This window comes from Silurus meridionalis, chromosome 3 (assembly GCF_014805685.1).
Source record: "Silurus meridionalis isolate SWU-2019-XX chromosome 3, ASM1480568v1, whole genome shotgun sequence".
Lineage (NCBI taxonomy): Eukaryota > Metazoa > Chordata > Actinopteri > Siluriformes > Siluridae > Silurus > Silurus meridionalis.
Genome location: NC_060886.1, coordinates 19,218,178 through 19,237,572, shown reverse-complemented (window position 1 = coordinate 19,237,572; position 19,395 = coordinate 19,218,178). Strand labels below are relative to the sequence as shown.

The following is a 19,395-nucleotide window of genomic DNA, read 5'->3' as shown; positions in this document are numbered from 1 at the left end:
ACTCTGGATAGTTTTGACATGTTTACTTAGGGTGTACTCACTTTTGTTGCCAGCTGTTTAGATAATAATAGCTGTATGTTTAGTTATTTTCAGAGGACAGTAAATCTGTACTGCTGTACAAGCTTCACATTCACAAGTTTAATTTCTATAGTATTGTCTCTTTAGATTATATAATAAAATATTTGCTGAAATGTGAGGGGGGTGTACTCATTTTTGTGAGATACTGTTTATACTTGACAGCCAAGTTCATACATGACTGTAGTTAGACATGTTTTATAAACATGATAAACATAACACTAAGCTACAAATTCACAATTAGCAAACGCGCCTCTACAATATATATATTAACGTACCCACTAAAGGTATTAGTGTATAAAGCTTTTTTTATCCTGCACATCAGCAACAAACCACAAACCACTTCTGTTCTGAAGAGCTCAAGCCAAGCCTCCTTTAAAGCCACGCGCATGCGCCAAAGAGTCAGCTTCCATTTAGTCAGCGCGGGCCGTGGGTGCGTTTCAAATAGCACATTGTTCTACACCTAGTGCACTTCATAGGTTGTGAAAGCTGCTGTTCTCTAACTGATATAGTGCGCTTACATAAGCATCCAAAAGCCGATTGGGGATTCAGCCAATAGACCGGTCGTCAGGCAATTTTGTGCCCGTTTGTCAGGGGGCGTGGTTAAAAAAAAACTTATGACGAAAGAGCGATTGGTCGTGGCGACTCGTTTGACTCCGCCTTGATATAATCAGAGGTTTCAATATGGCGGAAGGCTACGGCGAAAAATGAGGAGGAAGAGATCGGTTTAGTGTATTTGGTGGCATTTTGCATTTGAAAGGTTTTTAAGCCGTTTTAAATGTAGACGCAAACGCATCATTCGCTGTCTTCCGGATTTCGGACATTCAAAGGATCTGTGTAATATTGGCAGCTATTCGAGGCGGAAGTTGAAAGTTAGCTAACTAGCCTGCTGTCCATCCACAGAACTTGTGCGGCAGTTGGCAAAAAAATAACATAATCCTCTCCGGTCCAGTGACTCTGGCGGTTTATCGCACTCAATCATCTCAGCGCTGCTGCTCGAGTCTGGCGTTGTTTTATTCACTGAAGGACCACTGAGGAGCGGCGTTATGGATGTCGGAGTGGCCGAGGTGTAATTTCTCTATCGACCGTAGCTCGAATGCTAGCAAACCGAATCGCACATCCCCGGAGTCATCGTGTTATTAAACTACGATCCATCTTTCTTACTGCAATATATTTCTTTTCGGGACTAAAAACAGTGGCGATTTAGCTAAGCTCGCTAGCCGTCCTCCGAACACACGTCAACTTGGACTGGGGACGGTTTTGGCTGAATGGACCTGGTTGGATGTTTGATTAGGTTTTAGTGTTATGATAAACCCAGCAAGCTAAGATAGAAACCACAGTGGTGGTCACGTCTGCTTGGATCTTTTTATTCTTATTCCTTTTCCTTTTGTTTTGGCCAAGAGACAAAAGCCATGGCTCGTCATTCTCCAGTCCAGAGAGGACTTCCAGTCATACAGGTAACAGATCCAACAGCATCATACAGTAGAAACGACCTGTAATGTGTAATGCTGCATTTCAAAACGATATCACTGAGTATGTTTACTCTCCAGTAAATGTTTCACCTGAGCCTCTTTTGGGGTTTTAAATACACCTGCTACGTGATTGTTAACCCTGGGAGGGTGTATGTTCTGCTATTTCTGGTGCATTTTTTTTAATAAAGATACACAGAATGAGGTTGTGTATGCTGCACACGATACTAGTTCAGTTTCCTGGGGAGTTTCCTGAGCGCCACAAGTCATGAAACAACACCGGAAGTAATAGTTGTGAGCTTTGCCATGATGCTGTATGTGTTTTAATTGTTGAACAGTTTCATCCATAGCGACTGGTTATACTGGGGCTTTGTTTAAAGCAGAGGTCTACAGTCTCATCTTCAGAAAGGACCAGTGTAGCTGCAGGCTTTCTCGTTTCACATTTCAACAGAGATAATAGCACACCTGGTCTCAGTTGTTTAATCAGTTTATAGATATTAAGTATACCTGAAGTGAAGGCCTGCCGGTACACCCACACCTTGCCAATAAGATTGAAGACCTCTGCTTCAGGAAAACTCTGCGTTAAATAAATAGCATGATTGAGAAACTATCCTATTCACTTCACGTGAAGCTGAACCTTCAGGGATCAAGCCGACTTTGACCTCCTACACAGCTACACTGAGCCTGCTGAATCTATTCTTAATCCCACCAACTTCCATTTAGTGACCGAGATGGGGGGGGAACTCATACTACATAGTAAGTTTCATACCATTCAGGAGGTGTTCCTGTACATTCAGTGGTTTTGGGATTGATTTTAATCCACCATGAACCTGACGAGGATTATTAGCTACCAGAAGTGAGTGAGAATATAGGAGGATTCCCAAATTAGACCCATCTGGACTTTTTTGTGAACTCAAATACAACAGTGAAGCGATTATCAATGTAATAAACGCTGAGAAACTTTGGATCATCCGAGTGTAGACTAAAGAAGCATTCCTTAAATTACTGTGAAAACAGAGTGAGGACATTATATTTGGGTTTCCCTTGGAAATGATATTATTTTGACAGGTAGTGGTGGGAGGTTTATATATGGTTTTGAATGTAGAGCGGTGTCTTAACATCTGTGGGGAAAAAAAGCAATGTTGTTTTTTATTTGAAAGAAAATGTTTTATTTCTTGCCAATCTTCTGTGGCAGAGGGTGGACAATTCTGCCATTGGGGTTGTGTGTAGTGTGAAGATAGTGCTGTATAGCCAGGTATGAAAGCAGAAATGTTCCCCCTTAGCATATTTTAATCCATATTATACACAGCAGAACTAAGCTTTGACTTTTGCCCTTTTTAAAAACAAAAAATCTTTGGGTATCTGTGTTCTTAAGAGGAACATAGTCTCATGTAAGTCATATGATTTACAATCAGTCAACTGTAGTCATACTTGTGTATTGGTGACATCATTATTAGTATACACACCTGAGAGGTTCTCTGTTATGAGTCCTGGGAACAGTTCCTGCTTGTCTTGTTGCATGTGTATTGAACTGTGAGATTCTGCGCCTGGCCTGGCTTTAGAAATGTCAGTAGTGGTTGTGGTATAGCCTGTAGGTCTTGTGTCGGATCAGATACGGCTTTGAGGTCAAGACTCGAGCACAGGGTGCTGACTGACTAAACATTATGTGGGTTACCAGCTCTGCAGCCCTTTCCTTCCTGTCCTATGTCTGTCACACAACCATGTACTTTTCTGGCTGTCCATTCTGCTGCCGTGACTGCTGTTTTCATCTCCGCTGGTCTTAGTATTCCTAAAGCTTTAGTATGTAACCAAATAATTCAGGTTTGTATGTGTTCATTTTAGCTGTAAATTTAGTTCTAGTTTCTTTTTCGTCATCAACTGTACTTACTGTTATAAAAGGAAATGATCTAAGAGACAGACTTGCCATCGTAAACATTCTTCATGCATGCTGGATAACAGACAATGAAGTCAATGAAGTAAACATCCAGTTCAGCTTTTAACTAAAACTGAAAATACATTTACAGTTAAAGATTTCAGCTTATAAATGTCCTGTCTAATGCAACATTTATAACCTTAGTGAAGGTTTGAACAGAAAGCTTAGAGTTTAAACTACTTGCACCACTGGGCTGTCAATGATAGACCCCCTAACTTTAATCTGCGCAGTTGTAAGTCTTCAAATCAGTTGATATAAATATAAAATACAAGCCTAATCTACTTGTGGAAATGCAACATTGCTGCCAAAGAACTGTAAGTGGAAATTAATCTTCACTTTATTCAGCATCATCTACATCTGCCTCTGTCTCATCACCTGGGGTAAAATACAAGGTGGAAATATTTGCTGATCCAGTCTTTTCCGTTTCTGGCTGTTATTCTATTTTATTCATAAACTACATTTTTCTTCGTAAACCTCATACACTGTCCTATGTAGCTTTGTTTGATGATGTGTTATGCAGGAACATCACAAACATTTGGGCAGCCAGTGTCAGATCACACATATCGCACAGATCCAGCACGTTTATAGCCATGTTTGACCACCTCACCTCCATAGAAAAAGTGATCTTTGTAGTTGAGCCAAAATGAAAAGGCAGCCTGAATAAAACATTTTCACATCTTATGTATTTATTTTGATGTCTCATTGTATTATAGGAAGAATTTGTCAAGCAGATTTCCAGAATTCAGCCACAGCAAAAATCCTAACAGGTTTTCCTACACTACCACACACATAGCCATGTCCAAATGACTGGATTCCTCAAAAGCCTTTTAATGTCAACATTGCAGTCTGTAGTTTAAAACTAATTGAACAATTTGAATTAAAGTTGTCCAGATTAGAGCAGTTTCAGCTCACTGTTAAAGTGAAAGCATGTTGCCAGATTGTGACGGTCAGTTTTTAAATAAAATGTTCTCTCTTATTAGCGGTGTAAGGCTACACAAGACCCTTTAATTCTATTCATTTTTATTTGTATTGCGCTTTTAACAATGAACATTGTCTCAAAGCAGCTTTACACAAATAATGTGGTGATTAAAAGTGAATATGCTCTTTATGAGTAAGTTTGTCCCTTATGAGCAAGCCGGTGGCGACTGTGGCAAGAAAAAAAAAACTCCCCGAGATAGCATTAAGAAGAAACCTTGAGAGGAACCAGACTCAAGAGGGAACCCATCCTCATCTGGGTTGCACCGAATGTCCAGGGAGGGAGGGAGGGAGGGAGGGGGGGAGGGAGAGAGGGAGAGAGGGAGAGAGAGAGAGAGAAAAGAGGGTGACAGGAAGAGAAGGATATGGATTATTAAGTGTCCTTATTGTTGTATGAAAGTTAATGTCACTGTGCAGTTTGGACTCCGGCAAGACTCGCTAACATCATTCCTTCAGATAGTACACTCATTCACGCTAGATAAGTGTGTGTGAGCAACGCCCTTTTTTACAGTTCGTGATAGTGTTTCACCTGACTGCCGTAGCCTGTATGAATAGTGTTCAGCCGAAAGAAAAGAGCTCAAATGGAGTCTATCAGGCAACAGGTACATTTCTTCTTTTTGTTGTAACCAATTGGCATGTTAAGTAGTGATAAGTTGCAATGCTACGATACAGTTTGGTCTGTTTGACAGAGATTTTAGGGTTTATTTTAGTGTGTGGTCTTTGACTTCTGTGTATTTATCAGACTTGCAGTTAATTAATTTTGTTCTCATCTTCATACTGTTACTGTTCTAGTGTATGTGCGTTAAACAGTAATAACCTGTGTAAAGACTCTCAGTGACTGGGTTTTAAGACGATAGTCCAGTCCATTGCCAGTAAATGAAGGTGTGACAAAATGCATGCTGCGGCAGTATTTGATGTATTAAAACGCAACTCAAAATCAGTCCATGTAAAATAAAAAATGTGCTGAGAATTTCGCATTCTTATTCTGATCGTTTCTGACGTTAAACAGGAGTAAAGTTTTGTTAAACAATTACTGACAGACTTTAAACGTGAGCACTGTGATGTCTGCTTTTGTACTTTGTCACAGTTTTTTTTTTTTTTTTTTATCAGTGTATATATAGAGTTTGAGATCAAGTAGAAAGGAGAATTTACTGGTATTCTATAACTCAAAAACTAGAGAAAACATTAATGAACTACTATTTTATAACCGGTCTAATTAATTGTCATTTCCGGCCTGTGTCAAATGTATTTAAATGGTAATGCGTTTTTTTCCCCCTCCATTTTATTTATTTTACTTCTACTGCCCATATGCTATTCATTCAATAGAATGTGCAACTCAATTTTAGTAAGTTTTTATTATGCATGATTAAATATAAATATAAAGACAACACAGGCAGTGTTACAAAGAACAAAGCCATTGCTGCACAGCAGTTTGGTCATAGGCACAAACACTTTTGGTGTCCTTTTTTTTTTTTTAGCCCTCTTAAATTGAAGACTACTTTTGTGGAATAGTTCAGATGTGAAAAATCTCTTCGTGTTCTACATGTAAATAACACAGAGTTGCTCTTTAAGTTTTCAGTAAGGAGTAATGTCGATTACTTCATTACTTCATATCAAGTGTCCAGAATGTTTAAAAAACGTTTCTAAGGGTCATATATTGCTTGTCTATAGCAAGGTGGAATTCAGGCAGTGCAATTTTAGACTCAAAACAAGACATGGATTTGATTATCAAGGATTTATTGTTTAATTAAAACTAAATCATGTGTGTATATATTTTTTTTAGAATATTAAAACTGATCCAGAAGAGTTGTTTACTAAGCTGGAGAAGATCGGGAAAGGCTCATTTGGAGAGGTGTTTAAAGGAATAGACAATCGTACGCAGAAGGTCGTGGCTATTAAGATCATTGATCTGGAGGAAGCAGAAGATGAGATTGAGGACATTCAGCAGGAGATCACTGTGCTGAGCCAATGTGACAGCCCCTTCGTTACAAAGTATTATGGGTCATATTTGAAGGTAAGTGCATTAAGGCATTACTAATAGTCAAATCATAATAATGCACAATTGGAAAGATGTGAGAACTTATAGTGCAGTTGTCCCCAACCTTTTTTGTGCCACGGACCGGTTTAATGACAGACGGATCGGCCTTTAAGGTGTAGCGGATAAATACAACAAATAAAATGATACGGCCGGCATAAAAACTGGTATTTTCTAAATATGATAATAAACGTGAATCCACTGTATTGTGTTTTTGTTTCTTTTGTTAGTTTGGGGGGTTCAATTTAGCGCTAATGTATTATGTGTTATCGGCCGGAGCAGCCCCTTTGAGAAGGTAGGATGTAGACATGTAAGACATGTGACCGAGGCATCATGTCACGCATCAAGAGTGAGTCATAGACAGATGTGGTGGAGAGAATCCGGTAATTTTCCAAAATAAAACATTGTTCAGAATCAATCTGAGACACCATTTAAAGGCTCAGGAAACCTTTGCAGGTGTTTGGATTTAATTAGCTGATTAGAGTTTGACATCACGAGTCTTCAATATTGAACTTTTTCCACAATATTCAAATTTTCTGAGATACAAAATTTTGGGTTTTAATTATCTGTAAGCCATAATCATTCAAATTAAAAGAAATAAACCCTTGGAACATATCAGTCTGTGTGTGATTAATCTATATACCGTATTTTTCGGACTATAAGCCTGTGTGTGTGTGTGTGTGTGTGTGTGTGTGTGTGTGTGTGTGTGTGTGTGTGTGTGTGTGTGTGTGTGTATATATATATATATATATATATACATACATACACACACACACACACACACACACACACACGCATATACACACTCCTGAACAAAATCTTAAGACCGGGAGAAACTGTCCAAGTATTCACATTTTGTGCCGGGGGATCATAACCAGGTTGTAAAAAGTGCTTCGAAATGTCAAAGGAAAAAAATAGAGATTGGCAATTTATTGAAAACTGCATTTAAACAGGCTGTTCATCAGCTGATCAAATGTTTAAGACCACAGCCCAAAAACCCCCACAACAAAACTAAAAGTGTCAAAAAAGGACTTCTTGTTCATAGCTTCAAACACTCGTTTCGACATGCTTGATGCAACTGCTTCCAGGAGGCTGGTGGGATTGTTGCTCCATGTGTTAAAGCTGGCCTCACGAAAGGCATCCACAGTCTGGAACTGACGTCCGTTTTTTGTAAACTTCCCTTGCATCCATCCCCAAACATTCTTAAGGTGATTTAGTTTAGGGGAACATGCTGGATGGTCCAGAACTGCAGCATTATTGTCCTAGTAGAAGTCCTTCAGGCGGCCGTTGTGAACTGCAGTGTTGTACTGTTGAAAAACCCAGTTATTACCACACAGACGAGGTCATGATGGATGCCTGCTGCAACATGTCCACATTGCCAGATGCCGGTTGAGGCCTCTGCACAAGCTTTATTTTCCCATTGAAGGGAATAAAGCACCCTAGATCATGATGGAGCCTCCTCCACAGTGCCGTGTAGAAAACATCTCCAGTGGGATCTCCTTGTCATGCCAGTATTGCTGGAAGCCATCAGGACCATCCAGGTTCAAATTTTTCTCGTCCAAGAATAAAACTTTCTTCCATCTTTCAATGTCCCATGTTTGGTGCTCCCTTGCAAATTCCAGATGGGCAAGTTTGTGGTGTGGGAGGAGACGTGGCTTTCGAAGACTTTTTTTTTTGTTCTTTAAGCCCTTCTCTCGCAGATGCCGTCTCATGGTTATTGGGGTCCAATCAGCATCAGAAAGGGTCCTTATTTGGGCCGAGGTTCGGCCTGCGTCTTCACGGACCACCCGTCGTATCCTCCGGCTCAGTGAAGGTGATATTTTTTTTTTTTGGTCTTACACTTGATTTTTTTTCGCATAACTCTCAGGATCTTTTAAGAAATTTAAGATGACTGTCTTACTGCGTCTAACCTCGGCAGCATGCTTGTGCAGCTCAACAATCCTGACACTTTCAAAAAACAGAAAGCCTTTTAGTTTTTTCCATCAGTAAACCATGACATTGTGACTGTCTGAAGGACAATGACATTAAAGCCATATTTTTGTACAGATTTACATTTTTAAGACTGTGGTCTTAAACTTTTGATCAGCTGATAAACAGTCTTTTTGAGTTTAAGTGCATTTTTCAATAAATTGCCTACTCTATTTTTTTGTCTCTTGCTCTTGTTTCTTCTTTTGGCATTTTGAAGAAGTACTTACAAACTGGTTATGATCCACCAGCGCGAAATGCGTATACTTGGAATGTTTTCCCCAGTCTTTAGATTTTGTTCAGGAGTGTGTGTGTGTGTGTGTGTGTGTGTGTGTGTGAGTGTGAGTGTGTGTGTGTGTGAGTGTGTGTGTGTGTGTGTGTGAGTGTGTGTGTGAGTGTGAGTGTGTGAGTGTGTGAGTGTGTGAGTGTGTGAGTGTATGTATGTATGTATGTATGTATGTATGTATGTATGTATGTGTACCGTATTTTCCGGACTATAAGCCGCTTCTTTTTACCACGCTTTGAATGTATGTTTGTATGTATAAATTAATGCTGAGGCGGTCCCGTTACCTCTTAAAAATACCTGCATGGCTGTATTCTTTTGTATGGTCTTTGTATTCAAATTCCTCTATACAGAGTTTCACAGAGCATTCTCCGATTAAGAGAAAAAGCTGCGCATTGCACATTTCTGCCTTGACACACCTTTACAGCTGTCTAGAACAGACTTGCTTTCATTTTCAGCCCAAATTTCATTGTTGCTCATCATTTCCTCTCTGAGGCTGATTTTCTTTTTTTTTTTTTGTTTCCTGCTGAGAGAACTCTGTGGTCACTGAAAGTCAGCAGTATACAGCAGGGATTTTCTTTATATCCTATAAGAGCATATGGAGTATATAACATAGTTAAGCATAATTCCTTAATATGAAGATGAGGGAAGTTGCTAACCTGCTGAGCCTTCGTAGATTGTTATAAAACCCCATATACAAAAATGACACACCCCTTGGCTATGCTTCATTTTGAGAGTCATTTCATTGCAGAATTATAATATGATATCCAGAATCTTCAAGATACAGATCCTGTGTTTCAAGCTGCATGTTTTCTAATTGTAGAAACTAATATTGTTTTCTATGGTGTATTTTGACCTGGTTACCTGCTGCTCTATAAGATAAAAAAATTGTCTATAAAATATTAAAACAAACATTTTTATGGGGAAAAACATTAAGCTTTTTATTATTCAATGTATATTGCATTTAAGTGACACCTGCAAGGGTGCATTTATGGAAAATTTATTTTGTTTAAGTTTTTGTAACTGCTTGCTGATGGTTGATGTTAAAACCTTTCATTTGCACTTCATTATAACTGAATGGTTATTCATATCTCAACCGTATGGTCATGGTCACCGATCATGTGAGCTCTGCTGGGAGTTTAGGTGGCATGAGATGCTTCTAACATAATGTCCTACTGTCTCTGTTCTGCTGCTCTTTCTGTGTCAGGGCACAAAGTTATGGATTATAATGGAGTATTTAGGAGGAGGATCAGCGTTAGATTTGGTGAGTAGTATGTAACATTCATGCTCCTGTTTTTTTTTTTTTTTTATTTTTTAGCTATTCATTATGACTATGTAAAATGCTTATAAATGTAGGGTTTATCACACTGTCCCCTCTGTCACAGCTGGAGCCAGGGCCCCTTGATGAATCCCAGATTGCCACTATACTGAGAGAAATTCTCAAGGGTCTTGAGTACTTGCATTCAGAAAAGAAAATTCACAGAGACATAAAAGGTTATTTTAATACTATTGTGAATGCATTCAATCTATAATGCGTGTTGTGATTATAGCTGCATTTATTAGCTCTGACATTATAATTCACCTCAAAGCCTAACGTGTGTGTACATACCTCTACAGCTGCTAATGTGCTGCTGTCAGAGCAGGGTGATGTGAAGCTGGCTGACTTCGGCGTGGCAGGTCAGCTGACAGACACCCAGATCAAGAGGAACACGTTTGTGGGCACACCGTTCTGGATGGCACCTGAGGTCATAAAACAGTCAGCCTATGATTCAAAGGTCAGAGCCCTTCACAAAGCCAGATCTAATCAGATATTAACTCAGCTACACAATAAAATAGCTAATGCTAAAGCATTTTTTGAGTGTGTACTAATGGTGTGACAGGCACCCGGGTAATCAGATAAGCCTTTCTTTATAAATTCAGAAATTTGATGCAATTTCCTTGTTTCTGTATGTGTGAAGAAGTCAGAGTGACTCTAAAATCAGATGATGAGCAAACATGCATCACTGTGATGACTCACATATAAAGGTCCTTATTGTTCTGGAAAGTATGAAACCGCTCATTGAGTGTTGTGTAATTTATTTTTCTCATATAAGAGATGACTTGGTGGATGATTACATCATGTAGGAGAGAAATGCTTTTCATTCTGAAACTAGTAATTCACTTTTTTTGTATTGCGTTATTAAAGAATTTGAGTTCACTTTTTTTTGTTGAAAAGGTCTATTTTTCCTCCAAATTTTATATACCTTTTTTTTTTTGCACTTACTGTACGCTGCTGTCTTGGGTATCTTTAAGAATGAATGTTTGAATGTAGAATTTAAACAGAATTAACATTTAAATCAGCAGGTTATTTTTTTGGAATTGACTCAAACAGGATCTAAAAGCCAAGAGCAAATGTCTGAAATGGCTTTTTTTTTTTTACTTTCCTTTTTAAAGTAAATTTTAATTCCGCTGTGGCGACCCCTAATGGGAGAAGCCGAAAGAAGAAGATTTAAAGTAAATTTTAATAATCTTTTATGCAAGTCATATGCAAATTTGTAACAAGTTGGCTTGTTGGCAGTGGAAGACATCCCTGTTGATGTTGGCTTTTGTGTCACGTGTGGGGAGATTGCTCTAAAGCTGTTTGCGTTCTGATTTGGTTGTAATGTCCACAAATCCTGAGTCTCCATACTCACCCCCACTTTTTAATTAAAACTAGTGCTTAATCTTGGTTGTTTATTAAAGTCTATTGGGTGGGATTTTAGGTGACAGGCAAACAAACTAGATATATTTGTATTCAAAATTAGTAGGAATAATGTTTAAGAAAAGAAAAAAAAGAAGCTAAGAAAAGTGTTTGTGGCCGCTTCCTACTACTTTGTTGTGATTAATGTATAGGTTTTAGTGTAGTCTGTAAAATTTGTAATAAAAGGATAATGAAGCTTTTACCAGCTGTCTAATGTATTTCAAATTGAATCATCCACATGCACTAGACTTTTTTTTTTTTTTTTTTATCGTTGTTCACTGTATTTTTTCAGATGAAAGCGTTACTGTATTAGAGTAAAAGCATGAATGCATGCGAGTGTTGGAAAACTGTTTTATGTGTGGTGTTTGTGTTTTAGGCGGATATCTGGTCATTGGGTATTACTGCAATAGAGTTGGCCAAGGGAGAGCCGCCTCACTCTGAACTGCACCCCATGAAGGTTTTATTCCTCATCCCAAAGAACAACCCACCAACTCTGGAGGGAAACTACAGCAAACCGCTAAAAGAGTTTGTAGAAGCCTGTCTCAACAAGGAACCGAGCTTTGTACGTATATATTAATGACTGTGTGTGTGTGTCTGTGTGTGTCTGTGTGTGTCTGTGTGTGTCTGTGTGTGTCTGTGTGTGTCTGTGTGTGTCTGTGTGTGTGTCTGTGTGTGTCTGTGTGTGTCTGTGTGTGTGTCTGTGTGTGTCTGTGTGTGTCTGTGTGTGTGTGTCTGTGTGTGTCTGTGTGTGTGTCTGTGTGTGTGTGTGTGTCTGTGTGTGTGTCTGTGTGTGTGTCTGTGTGTGTGTGTGTGTGTGTATATATATATATATATATATATATATATATATATATATATATATATATATATATATATATATATATATATATATATATATATATATATATATATATATATATATATATACAATTATAAATTTTTAGTTTGTTTTTCTCTGCCTGATGCCAATATTTAGAAATCGGGCAGCCAATATATGATGCTGATTTTTTGGCCTGATTTCTTTTTCTTTTTTTTCCTTTTTTTTTCTCTCTTCGTCATTTTGACTGTCAGTCAGCTTTAGTTTTTTTTCTGCACCGTTGGCTCTGGTTGGACGCCAGCTGTTTCTCAGCTGATGATCGTGGCAGGTGGAAACGATCCTTGCTTTAGATATTTATGGATCTAGCACTTTTAAATAAATAAAAATATAAAAAAAAAAAAAATATATATATATATATATACACACATATACATACATACATACATACATACATACATACATACACTTGTTATAGGACTTCTTGTATATTACTCTGTGAAGTTATCTTTTTAAGCTGATTTTCAATGTTTCTTTTTCTCTTCAGAGACCTTCAGCCAAAGAGCTGCTAAAACATAAGCTTATTGTACGTCATGCTAAAAAGACCTCGTACCTAACAGAGCTCATTGACAGGTACAAGAGGTGGAAGTCTGAGCAGAGTCGAGAGGATTCCAGCTCTGACGAATCTGACTCGTAAGCATCACCATTTTTTTTTATTTTTACTTTATTTCAGTTTAAGTTGGTCCAAATCAAAATAGGAAAAAGTGCCACAAACTACATATACTGTATGTGTGTTTTAAAATAAGTACAGAGCATATTAATTCAAGAATACTGATTCAGTTTAAATGAGTAAACTGTAAACTTTATAATACTACACAGGATACAGTGTCTGTAGCTTGGACTTTTAAAAATGTTGGTTTTACTACATTGAAATGCTTAAATGCCATTTTTTTGACAATTCTAGTTAGAATCTGTCTCTGTGTCTCTACTCAGGGAACAGGATGGACAGGCCTCAGGTGGGAACGATTCAGGAAATGATGATTGGATTTTTACTATTAGAGAGAAAGACCCCAAGAAAATACAAAATGGAATCATGCAAGCTTCAGAGCTGGACCATGGCGAGGTGAAGGAGAGAGAACTTTTTATTGCTGTTATAGATGTGCATAGGGGTCTATTGGGGTAGGGTTTTAAAACAATGTGTTGTTTTTATTTTTTTGGCCTCAACAGTTTGCAGCACATTTTTATGTAGAATCTGTTAATGTCGTTATTTTGATTGCTTTTCTACAAAAACTACATTGTAATAACTGAACCAGACCAGTAACTGCAGTAGTATTTACTTTGTGTTCTGCAGTAGTATTTACTTTGTGTACTTTGAGGCATTACATTGTCTTTGGTGGAATACTAGTACAAGTCTTTGTGCACAAATGCATGTTAATATTTTTCTTCAAATCGACCAGGAGTTCATGTGTAGATTATAGTTATTTTTAAAAAGCAAAACATTTTTAAAAGCATTATACATTTAAATATGCTAATTTAAATATCTATAACCCTGTTTCTCACTTGCTCTCACTCACATTGTTGGGTTTTCCGCGCCACAGGTACAGAGCAGCGCACAAAGGCCTTTGTCCAAAAGCTTGTCAACTATTATATCTCCGTTATTTGCAGAGGTAAGAACTTAATCACTTTTTTATGCACTAGATTTGGGCTAATCTAGTTATTTTTGCTGATTTTATTTTTAATTTTGTGTGTATTGAAAAACATTATAGTATTTGTCATGTGCAGGCTCCATCAGCAGCAGCTGCTTTGGTGCACTGTATTGACTTAGCTGCTAAATGAATCGTAGGCTGCTATATTGCCCTGCAGTGAAAAGCAGCAGTTTCCTCTTTCTAGACTTGTGTATGTAGGTCAAGTAAGCAGTTTGAGTACTAGGCCTGTTGCCTAGTACCTCATGAGATTTACCAGTTGCTCCTCTTTCTTTAACTTAATTAGTTGAAACAGAAGGGTGAAGCAAGTAATGGAAAGCCAGAGGCAGTCGAGGAATTGAGGGAGGCCATATTCTTGGCAGAAGAGACATGCCCAGGCATCTCGGACTCCATGGTTACAGAGCTAGTACAGAGACTGCAGAGGTATGATTTATGGATTTAATTTTCTCACTGATTTTAGTCATTTTTTGTCTAATAGAGGTAACTGTTGAACTCAAAATAGTTTTTTTTTTTTTTTTTTTTTTTAATTAGTCAATTTTTCACACGTTTGTCTTGTATTAGCTGCTCATTTCCTTATTTCTAAATGGTTATTAAAATTAACTGTCTAATCTTAATTGTCTGATACTTGACCATTAGTTTAATGGAGCATTAGGAATGTAATGTAAACTTAGAGGTATGAATGGCCAGTGGTAGCATTCATTTGTGTGTGGCCAAATGTGTATACACTCAGATGTTCTAGTAGCAAACTTTTATATTTTGGAGCCAATTAGATTTCTAGAGCCAGTTGATTGTAAAAGAAACAGGAGTAAGTGGAAAGTGTTTGCAAATGACCAGCAACTGACCTTAGTCATGGCTTTATCAGTCAAATGGCGTCTACATGTAACAGTAGGCAATAGGTGGCTGTTTATTGACGTAGCAGACGCTAGAGCAGGAATAAATGTCGAGTTTGTGATGTTCCACATACATAAAATTATTTGCATACAAAGGAAATACAAAACTGCTGCTACCACAACTAAATGGAGATTTGATTACACTGGTCTACAAGGAAAAAAAACCTCAGGAATGAAAGTAGCTACATTTGTACCAGAATTGAGTCACTAATAAAGGAAAATTTATTCCTGAGTGTTAATTGGCTCCAGTTTTCAAGATCAAGCTTCAGGTCAAAATTTCATTGAGGTAATTCCATATTAAAAGGGTTGTGTTCATGCCGTTTATGCTCCATAACCTTTATGCAATATGTGATCCAGCAATGAGAATAGTGCCACACCAATCATAATAAATTGATCTTTTTATTGATATGACTTTCTATTTATTTATTGTTTTTTGGGGGGGTTTTCATGGAAAGACTGTTTTGTGGCTGGGTTGGACACATTGCTGTGGAGCTTCCCAGCCTATCAAGATACAGCCTCAAAATTATCGTTTCAAAGCTTACGAAATATAATGTGAATATCAGATAATTACAAAACACAATCTCTAACATCAGATTAAACAACATGGTTCCAATAAAAGACCAATAAATTACAGTTCAATCATAATCTTTGGTATCAAAGTGAAAATAAATGTATACATTTCATATGGTATTCATTGTTCTACTGTACTTTGATGACCTCGTAACTTCTCGACAGACATTAAACTCCCTTGTAGGCAAATATACTCACCTGTCTATAAATAAGTATAAATCTTTATCGTGAAATATCTTGAAAACTTTAGCCAATCAGCACCTTCATCACCTGTTTTCTAATTTATCTAATCAAAATCTGTAAGAATTGGCACAAATAATCTCGGAGTTCGATCGTTTCGAAGAATTTGTAGACCAGTGTTATTAAACACAGAGAGAATAAACACACATTTCTCTGTCTATTTGTTTTCTGCAACCTATTTTTAAACCATAGGTCATAATATCCCTGATCACGATAAAAAAATGTGTATATGTGTAATATAATAAGTCTAGAACAAGGCTCTCATTTCTATCCTTTAGCCGCCTTTAGCTAAATAATAGAAGGCTTTCGAGCTGTGATGGTTCTTGTTTTAAAAACTAAAAATGCTAAATGACAGTCATATATAATTCAAAATTTCAACTGATCACATATTAGATTGTATAATTTCTTCTCTCCTTAATGTTTGGACTAACTACAGGTATGTTCTGTGTGGTTTTTGCAGGTTTGCAGTTCCCCGGGGCTCCTCTCACTGACTGCTTGCTGTGGATTCTCCGCTCTCCGCCCCTTTGTGCAGATTCTCTCTCTTTATGCACACACACACACTCACTCACCCACTTACTCACTCTGTACCTGGCACACTTTTTTTTGTCCCCCTCAACAAAATTTGGTGGTTCACATATCCGGTGCATGGGTAGTGTTGTGAAGGTCTGCCTGGACTCAGACTCACCCTTCTGAGAGCAGTGCACCTTATTCAGCACACACAGGGGCAGAGCAGCTGGTGGTTGCACCAGCGTGTGCAGGTTCCTTCCAAACTGCATGTATAAAGCAAAATGCATCGTAATGACACCATTTTATTCTGAAGCGTCTAGTGAGTGCAGATTCAGTCGCAACGTAATCGACTCTCGCGTCGTTAAATCCGCACTGATATCATTAATCCCTTTCTGCATCTAGCTGAACCAGATGGCTAGTTAACATTTCAGTAGAGCGTGCAAGTCAGAATGTAGTTGAAATGCAAGGAGTGGTTATTTTATAGTAACGGTACATGAGTATTTTATTATTATTATTATTATTTTTAATATTGTTTCTTTTGTTCAGTCGTTATCAGCTGGTCAGTTTTGAGGCGATATCCTGTTTTACACTCGTTCCTACGCCAGTGTGAATTTTACATTATGGTGCATTCAATACAGTTCTGTAAAGTAGGCAGTCGGGTTCATTCGAATTTGGATATTTGGTGCAAACCAGTTATTGAATGTGCATGTGCAGTATTTGAGACCTTTGAGGTGTGTGTGTGCGCGTGCGTGTGCGCTCGAATAAGTGCTGTCCCAGCAGTGAACCTTGTGATCTGAATTATTTCTCTCCTGTGGGTAATTTTAGTTTCTTTCTTTTTTCCTTTCTTCTTTTTTTTTTTTATTATTTTTTTTAAACTCAGGTATTCTGCTCTCAGTAACTGGAGTCTTCTGAGAGGCAGACTGAGCGTGCTCAGCTGGGTGTGTAAATGTGTGTGTACATAGGCTTACAGACATGTCCTGGAGGTACGCTAATGAAAACACTGTGTTAAAAATGGCCAACTGCTCCTGTAGATACTGTTCATGAAGGTATATATGTAAACCGGCCATCACTGAGATTGCCTTGTCTTTTAGTTTGCTTCTTTTTTTTTTTTTTTTTTTTATCATTTGATTAAATCTTTTTCATGTTTTGAACTAAATGCTGCCATTCGACTCGTTTTCACACATCTTTGTTTTCCTGTTCCTTCACAGTGCCATTTGTGCTTCTCCACTGTTTCCATTTACTGTCAGTTTTTGAGTCCAGCACTTAGAAAATGTATTAAGTTCCAAGCCCATATTTTTCCCCCTGATCATTTCAGTCATGAAACAAATAATGCTGTACTCTTGATTTTGTTCCTTTAACAGCGCCACGCTATTTCACTAAATTCTAGTATATTTGATTTGCTGAAAACACGTCATATACCGATAAATCCTCACGTCTTCCTGGAAATCGAAACGGTACGCGTCTACCGACAGCTTGAATTGCACTTAGATAACTGCCTTCTTATGATACGCGAATTAGCCATAAGACATAAGCATGAGACTTGTACAGTGCATTTCACCTCCATGCATACAGGACTGCTAATGTGAGCACCGTCCACGACCTCCACGAAGTCTAGCGCGTTCATGCACAACTCGATCTGTTCGTTGCTCACGTACATGTAGCGTCCGTAATGAAAAGCTAGCATCAACGAATGTTGTGGTAGATCTGCACTTGAGCTAACCCTCTTAACCCTAATGTTACCCCTCAGACAGGGCATTGATGCATTTATTCACCCGTTTTTTAAACATGTAAATCCAGTGATTAAAAGCTATCGCTTAAAAACAGCATGGGAATCTGAGCGTAAGGCGATTCTAGATAGATTTTATTTTCTAATACGTTAGGGGACGTGGATGCTATCACAAGCATGACGCATATGCATGTGTGTAGAAAGTGTTTGAAATTCTAAAATCCAACTGTTTCAATTCTTTGCGCTAACACTACTACAATTAGAATTTTTGTGCTTTTTTTTTCTTCAATTGCACATTGTGCTCCAAAAACAGTTGTTCTTCAAGACTGCAACTTTTTTCAACAGTTCAATCAAAAATGTGCGTTTCTTATACCCCGCTGTAACCCCCGAGTAAAAATGGCACTGGGGTTTAGAACGAGATGGAGAACAAAACAATGACACTGACCATGAGACCAGTAAAAGCACAGAGAACCACGAGGAGTGATGATTTTTCATGTCGTCAGGTGGAAAGTAACTTTTGCTTTGTCTTGGTTATAATATATAATATGCTTATAATATGGCATAAAAAGGCTACAGATGTAGAGTCGATCCTCAACTTAAGACTAGTTTGGAATTAAAGCTGAAGTTGGAGTTTAAAACTGAAGAGCATGTTCTTAAGACTAGGTAATAATGAGGCAATGAACCTTATCGAAAACAATTGCTGAAAGAAACTGAAACGTTCGACAAGTGAAGCTGTTCAAATCATTGCTTGTTAAGTTTGTCGTTCTGTCTGTCTGCAAAACCCATAGATGGCATTTTAATCGAGGCAGAACTCTGCACCCACATTTAGACTCTGTCCTGTTGCTCAGCCTCTGTTTACCACAAAGTGCTTCCCTTTTTTTTCCTCTCTCTCTTATTTGCCCTTTTAGACTTTTTTTTTTTTCTTCCTGTCATACTATTGATATTTGCACCTGAATGTGTCCCTGTGTGTAAGCTGTAATTTTAAATGAGATCACGGTTTGTCTTGTTTTATCTTTGCGACTGAACTTTCTTGAGTATGGCAATAAATTAGGCTGTCAGGTTTCTCAGCACAGATATATTCTATGGAACAGAATTCAATATTTTTATAAGTGTAAAGTGCAGTATTATCTCTCGAATGATTACACCATATGCTATCTAACTGATTTTCAAACAATGTAATTTTCTGTAACATTGCTGAGTGTATAGTCTTGTAAATAATTCTTGCTTTTGTCATCAGATATCAAGGTACTGAATTCCTTGCAAGCTTTCAAGTGATTTTAAGAAAAATAAAACAATGATAGTTTGATTTGATTGTTTTGTTCTGTGCAAAATACTTCAGTTTCCATCCAGTAGAAGAGAAGTTTCTATTTACTCCTCATAAGAATATGCATTACATCGGTTCATTGGTCCATCTCTTTGCCTAAAACGAAATTTGGTCCAGGCCTGGATACGAGCCAGACGACTTCAGTGTCTTTGCTTTAATAAGCATGA

At 37.9% G+C, this 19,395-nt stretch overlaps 1 protein-coding gene across 2 annotated transcripts; it reads left to right on the top strand.

Annotated features, from left to right (window-relative positions):
• Positions 1–728: 728 nt before the first annotated feature.
• Positions 729–19,215, top strand: stk24a (serine/threonine kinase 24a (STE20 homolog, yeast)). Of its 2 annotated transcripts, none has more exons than XM_046839030.1 (11): positions 729–1,532; positions 6,236–6,466; positions 9,943–9,999; positions 10,121–10,229; positions 10,353–10,510; positions 11,831–12,016; positions 12,816–12,961; positions 13,262–13,391; positions 13,867–13,935; positions 14,258–14,394; positions 16,132–19,215. In XM_046839030.1, the coding sequence occupies exons 1-11, from the start codon at positions 1,488–1,490 to the stop codon at positions 16,160–16,162; spliced, it is 1,299 nt and encodes a 432-aa protein (XP_046694986.1). In that variant the 5' UTR covers positions 729–1,487; the 3' UTR covers positions 16,163–19,215. The 2 variants fall into 2 exon arrangements, with proteins under 2 accessions (XP_046694986.1, XP_046694996.1); XM_046839040.1 differs by lacking the exon at positions 729–1,532 and adding an exon at positions 4,904–5,054.
• Positions 19,216–19,395: the final 180 nt, after the last annotated feature.

Bases quoted from the DNA above. Each gene is read 5' to 3' on its own strand.
- stk24a (XM_046839030.1), top strand. From the start codon at position 1,488: ATGGCTCGTCATTCTCCAGTCCAGAGAGGACTTCCAGTCATACAG. The intron at 10,000-10,120 runs GTGAGTAGTATG...CCTCTGTCACAG, and splicing joins GAGGATCAGCGTTAGATTTG to CTGGAGCCAGGGCCCCTTGA. The intron at 10,230-10,352 runs GTTATTTTAATA...ATACCTCTACAG, and splicing joins AATTCACAGAGACATAAAAG to CTGCTAATGTGCTGCTGTCA.